Below are 6,302 nucleotides of genomic sequence, written 5' to 3'. Positions count from 1 at the left end.
CTATTGGACTAAGTGGGATCAAGGAGCATGCTGTTTTACCGTGGATCTTCTGCTGCTTCCCCAATGCTTTTATGGTGTTTTTAATATTGGAAAGGAATTCGAGGACGTAAGCTGGACTTCTTACTTTTGTATTCTGAATTAATGTAAAAGGACATTAAATTCTGAAGCAAGAAATGAGCAAGTAATAGAGTGCTCGTTCTCTCCCAAATGCTTTTTCGTAGTTGAGGCGTTGATGAGCAGCATTAATCCGTACAAGGTCAGCCTATTGAGGCACGATTCTTTCATATGCATTTTAATATAAAACTGAATCAAGGGCATGTGAATTTTCTCGGTGCTGTTCTTTATTTAGTTTGTTGCATATACTGCAGTCCGATGCAGGGCTACAACAGGATTGGGAGTATTATATATTATCAAACATTATACATCAGAGCACACACGTAAACAAAAAAGATGAATGGTTCTTGCACAAGTTGGTAGAGCTACTACTTACATAAATTAAGCTCCGGGTATAATATGCCCGCCTCATTGTGGTTTCGGAGCATAACTTTGATTGCGTTGCTGCTAATACCGAAATGTACACCCAGGTATCATATCCTTAACCTTCAAGCTCTCTTCCACACGACGGTACAAGGCCAGGCCACTGCAGATAAGTATCCTTAGTCTATGGTAGGAACATCGTCTTACAGTAATTCTCCTGGAGCGCAATAGAGTGCAGTTCGCAGAAGAAATGTTCCGTAAAGTATTCCGAATGGTGAGACCATCACGGATCACATTGAATAGTGCAGATTGTAATAAGGACAACGAAATATGGAGTACAAACATACAGTATTCATGGAAAGTGTAAATGTAGCAACGCTGCGATGGAGCTAAAGCTCCATCGCAGTGTTGAAAGTGAAGAAAGAATTAGCAGTTTTTGAAGTATTTGGATTCAACCAAATAGGATATATAGTGATCCGCCAATAAAGCTTCTGTTCAAAAATTATACTTTGCGCATTGAGCGTGTTCTGTTTCAAACAAAAATTTCACTAATGCACGTCGCAACAATTAATTACCGCTACGATCGCGCACATATATTAGGCCTCAGTACGACACAAGAGAAGCAAGGAACGTCTTTTGTATGGCGCTACTTCGGTTGTTCTCATCAAAAAGTTAAACGTCAATGTCACTGACAATGAAGGCCCAATGGAGGTCAAACGTTAAACTACACAAGGCCACGCACCGCGGTCACAACCAGAAGACGCACTTCTTGTCCGGATTCATGGGAGTCCTTGGCGCACACCCGAACGCGTCCGAGAACGCGACCATGTTCAACAGTGGCACAATGCAGCGGGAGCGCCCAGGGGCATATTTTGCTGAAGCGTCGTTCACGTTCTGGCAAAACTTTGCGCAGTGGCTGACGAAGAAGAGATGCTCGGCCGTCAGGTTGAGGCCAGGAAGCTTCAGACTCCGCTGGAAGGCGGGCAACGAAGCGTAGGCTGCGTAAGCAATCGCGGCGCCCGCGAAGTCAGCGAGGTTTTCCGAGTCGAGGGTTTCGTCAAGCACTGCCTGCCGGGCTTTCATTTTCTTCTGCGAAGGGTGTTGAAAGGCACTGATCAGGAAGCTGGCACGAATACTTGTGGGCAGAGAGTTTCACGCATGGAGCTCGAAGTGTTTTATCCGTATTTGATACCTTCAAGAGGAACACCTTATTTTTCTAGATGACACGCCGGACGTTTCAAGTTTCAAGTTTAGTCATCAGCGATGTGAGTTTTACAAAGAATTGTAAACAGAATAAGCACTACACAGGGAGTCCTAAAGTTAGAAACTGTCAGGGGGACTCCCATACATGAACAAAAAAAACAAGATACAGATCAAGCATTGGTTACGGTGACTTTACAAACAATTTCATAAAAATAAGGAACAGTATGAAAAAACAAGAATATAAAGCTGTTTAGTAAGACAAAAATTGCGAAGAAAACTTCTGTAGTCAACAAGTAATGCAAATTTACAACAGAATAAAAATGGGAGTAATATAACATAGTACAATAGCCAAGTGAAATATTATTACAATCACAAAAGTCAGTTGTTAAGATGAAGAGAGTTGCTGCATAAAATATTTCTTGACTTGGTTCTTGAATATATGCTCTGTGGGGGATGATTTAATGGTATGTGGAATTGAATTCCACAGTTTTATTCCCGCAAATGTGGTAGTGAACTTACCATAGTTTGTGCGCACTTTAGGTAAAAGACGATTATCGAGTTCAGAGAACCTAGTAGTATTAGTATTTACGAACGTTTCAGCAACAAAGCCATCTATATGTGCAATATTGCGAAATAACTTATAGATCACGATTGTTAACTTGAACTGAAAAAGCTGGTGAAGAGGATGAATGTTTAAACGGCAATAAAGTGGCGTAGAATTGGATAGAAAATGGCTGAAAGTCATGAGACGAAGCGCCTGATTCTTCAGGCGTTGAAGTTGGCTGAGGTGAGCGAGGTATGTGTTTCCCCAGGCTGATACGCAGTAAGATAAATGGCTGTGAATGTGTGCATGATAAAGGGAATGGATAATGTGCGGCTGAAAATATGAGCGGGTTTTGATTATGGCGCGTATTCCAAAAGAAATCTTACGGACAAGTGACTGCGCATGGAGAGTGAATTTCAGATGCTTGTCTAAAACTACGCCAAGGAACTTTGCGCTATCAGATATTGGTATTAAGTTGTTGTCGAGACACATAGATATAGATTTCGAAATTAGTGTCGGGAAGGAATGAAAAACCAAAAAACCGTTTTTAGAGCATTGATGTGCAACATGTTCTTTCGGCACCAGGAAGTTACGTTATGCAGATCAACGTTAATGCTTCGCTGAAGCTCGTCGACATTATTAGCGTAAGTAAAAATAGTCGTGTCGTCTGCATATAATATACAGTCGGTAGTGGTCAGAACATTAGGCAGGTCATTAATAAATAGTAGAAACAATAGCGGACCAAGGATCGAACCCTGAGGAACGCCTTGACATATGTTCTTAGAAGATGAGAGTTTGCCGTCAATCTGAACAACTTGGGTACGATTGGTTAAGTAGCTAGAAATAAACTGAAGTGGCGGGCCAGTTATGCCGTAAGATTCGAGTTTATGTATTAGAATTTTGTGATTAATGGTGTCAAAAGCTTTTGATAAATCTATAAATACACTTCCAACCAGCAAGCCTTTGTCGATTGCTTTCTTAACTTTATCGGTGAAAGTTAGAAGCGCAAGTTCAGTTGAGTAACCCTGCCGAAAGCCATACTGTTTAGGTGATAGTAGATTAAATTTTGCTAGATAGGATGATAAACGTGTATGAACTAGTCGTTCAATTATTTTACTGAAAAATGAAAGAATACAAATAGGCCTGTAGTTGTTCAGAAGTTCACGATTGCCTTTTTTGTAAACAGGTGTTATTTTACCAACTTTCAGAGAACTGGGAAATGTGCCTACTTTAAACATTTTGTTAACAATATCTGCTATGCGCCAGTACTAAGCTTCACGGTCGCGCTCTCCTTTGAAAAGGCCGTCAACTCCACGCTTTACTGCTTGCACATTTCTATAGCAGAACGCGCGGCATGCCTTCGCGTGTGAAGTGGTCCCGTTCCCGGCACGGAGAACTGCAGCAGTAACTGTTGGCTACTGTTAACTGTGGCATAGAGTTTCTCTACGCTGCTTGGCTTTTGTGTCGCTATTATAGTTGCTTTCAAACGTGCACAACCTCAACATATTACTTGTCTATGCGCAATGCCTTGCTTAACGGGAGCGCCTCTCAAAAGCCCGGAAAGTTTGTCAGCAAAGTGATGAAGCATACACTCACGGCAGCTTCGTGAGATTCCCGCAAGCAGAGAGCCTTCTCTGTGTAATTCGCTAGGAACTCAGGTGTTGCCCAGGGACTCTGCATCCCGAAAGCGTCGTACATGGTCCCATCTACGTCGTAACCATGCATAATCTCGTGACCAACTACCTGCAATGGAGCAAAATGGCAGAACCGAATCCGCGCATAATAATAACACGCACTTTGATTTGAAAAGGAGAGATTAATTTGAAAATTGCTAAGTGCACGTGCGTTCTAACACAACAGAAGATCGAGTAACCTAATTGTGATAATCGAGAGACAACACAATAAACATAGCAAAACCGAAAAAATTACATTTAAGCGATTGTGTAGCAGTTCACGGAATTACATTTGCGCGCACATGGAAAAAATTATCGATTCTGACAGTTTAGTACCTCACTGGCCTGAAGGGATTCCGAACTGACCCATTTCATCCTTCAGAAAAGTTGTCTACCCTGATAACTTTCGTCCCCGGCTTGGATTCTTGTTTACTGTGGTCTCATCCGCCAGCTAACAGATGCTTTATTGGCTTGTCCTTTTTTTTTCACTTTCTGGGTGCTATACCAACGTATAAGGGGACACACAAATCTGAATGTACTTATGTATTGCTCATTTCCGTTGTAAAACTTTAGAATGAGGTTAGTGATGGCTTCCTTCATCAAACACTTCGACAGAACATCAAGGTAATCACAGCCGTGACAGTGTAAAAGATTTCTCGTGAATGTGAATTTCACTATTGTATATAAGATACGCGACAGTCTTCGCGCCCGTATGTGGTAATTGTGATTTACTTAGTTCTTGGAATTCAGAAGTAACTTTCTCCTTGCTGGAAATGATTCAGCAACAACATGTGCTGTTGAATATGGATAGAGAATTGTCATAACTGCTGCACCAGACTGGCCTTACTGTGAAGTGCTTTCGAAGTGCGCAATCGTATAAACTGTTTCCACCCGCTTGAACAACTCATCGTCAGGGAGCCACTGATTATGAAGGCCATACTCTTCGTAAAAGGCAGAAGCGATAGGAAAGCAGTTCAACAGTCCATCGCAAGATAGCTAAAACTAAACACGCTGTAGACATTTAACAGATCTTCCATTTACATTTTCACGAAAGCTTAAAATTGGTCTGAGCATATAAATCTTCAAACTGCAATTGTACTAGTCAAGAAAAAAGAATGGAGAATCTCCACTGGAGTTTCGTTCGAGCTCTCACGAACGAAACCTTCGTGAGAGCACCAAGACCTAGGCGGCTGTTTCATGACCTACATGGCGCACATATCATAATATTTGTGGCATGACCAACCATTTATGTTTGTGGTACACTCTTGTCATACAACGCCAGTTTTGGTAGATACCAAGTAAACTAAGGGATCCTGAGAGCACCAAAACGTAGGTGGTTAGATAGATAGATAGATAGATAGATAGATAGATAGATAGATAGATAGATAGATAGATAGATAGATAGATAGATAGATAGATAGATAGATAGATAGATAGATAGATAGATAGATAAACAGCCTGAAGTTCGCAAATAACTGTTCGCATTAAAATTCCAAATGGTAGGTTATCCAAATCTCTAATTTACCCTGTCTTCCTAATTATGGTTAATGGCCTGAAGTAACAGGTAATTTCCTTGCACTTTGAAATTCATGGACACTTTTACGTCTTGGACAAAAATTTTCTTCAATATGCTTCTTCTTGCATAACACAAATAGCTGTACACTTTACGAATACGCGGTGCTCTATAATTGTTTTAGTCGGTAGAGATGATTACTAAGCTCCATTCACGTCCGCTAAGTCGTGAAAAAGATCACCGACCATTACAATACTCCCTAATGCGGAACTTGAGCCTAGCTCTATGCTTGTTTTCATTTCGCAGTAGATTGGTTGGCGCGGAGAATATGTCTCGTGTAGCACGTTGCAAACGGAGCGAAATGCTGCGCGACTGCCTCGATAATTGGGAGATCGCGAGATGCAGCGGGTGGGTGACGCGTGGGCGCTATTCACAGTCGTCGCCGCAGACAGACCTCCGGTCATGCAGCGCTCTGTTTTCATATGTCCGACGCGCTCTACTCTGGCGCCACCTCGTGTCGATCCTCGCCGCAGTGCCCGCCTTACACGGCACTTACGCTCTTTTCCTCACGCTTTCGCCATACTCTGCTCCTCCAATTTCGGCCTCGTGGTTTCGCTGCGCCTTTCTCCTCCGCTTAAATACGCTCGCTGTCTTCGCTATCGCCATCTTTCATCACCGCTGGCCTCCATGTTCGCTGTTTCGTTCATGTTAAACAGCGCCAAAAACACACAAGAGCACCGGGCAGCTCTGTACTCCGATCTTTCGCTGCGCTCGTTCGTTCAGTTACGAGCGACGCCGAGGCACTCTGACGCTTCACGCTGGAACAGGCGCCTAAGGGCTGCGCACCAACATTTCTAATAATATAATGCAGTGACAAGCCACTGTCTTCGAT

The 6,302-nt window shown here is 42.5% G+C and overlaps 1 protein-coding gene across 1 annotated transcript; it reads right to left on the bottom strand.

Annotated features, from left to right (window-relative positions):
• Nucleotides 1-333: 333 nt before the first annotated feature.
• LOC142574163 (neprilysin-2-like) lies at nt 334-3,950 on the bottom strand. The gene is made up of 2 exons (XM_075683316.1): nt 3,821-3,950; nt 334-1,566 (listed from the first exon to the last, which is right to left on the bottom strand). The coding sequence occupies exons 1-2, from the start codon at nt 3,947-3,949 to the stop codon at nt 1,225-1,227; spliced, it is 471 nt and encodes a 156-aa protein (XP_075539431.1). The 5' UTR covers nt 3,950; the 3' UTR covers nt 334-1,224.
• Between the last annotated feature and the right edge of the window lie 2,352 nt (nt 3,951-6,302).

The sequence above is a fragment of the Dermacentor variabilis genome, chromosome 3, assembly GCF_050947875.1.
Source record: "Dermacentor variabilis isolate Ectoservices chromosome 3, ASM5094787v1, whole genome shotgun sequence".
Taxonomy (NCBI): Eukaryota; Metazoa; Arthropoda; class Arachnida; order Ixodida; family Ixodidae; genus Dermacentor; species Dermacentor variabilis.
Note: the sequence above shows the minus strand (reverse complement) of the source record. Positions and strands in the feature narration are given on the sequence as shown.

Coding starts and splice junctions, on each gene's coding strand:
- LOC142574163 (XM_075683316.1), bottom strand. CDS start 3,949: ATGCATGGTTACGACGTAGATGGGACCATGTACGACGCTTTCGGGATG. Junction 1,567..3,820: donor GGGAATCTCACGAAGCTGCC/GTGAGTGTATGC, acceptor CACCCTTCGCAG/AAGAAAATGAAAGCCCGGCA.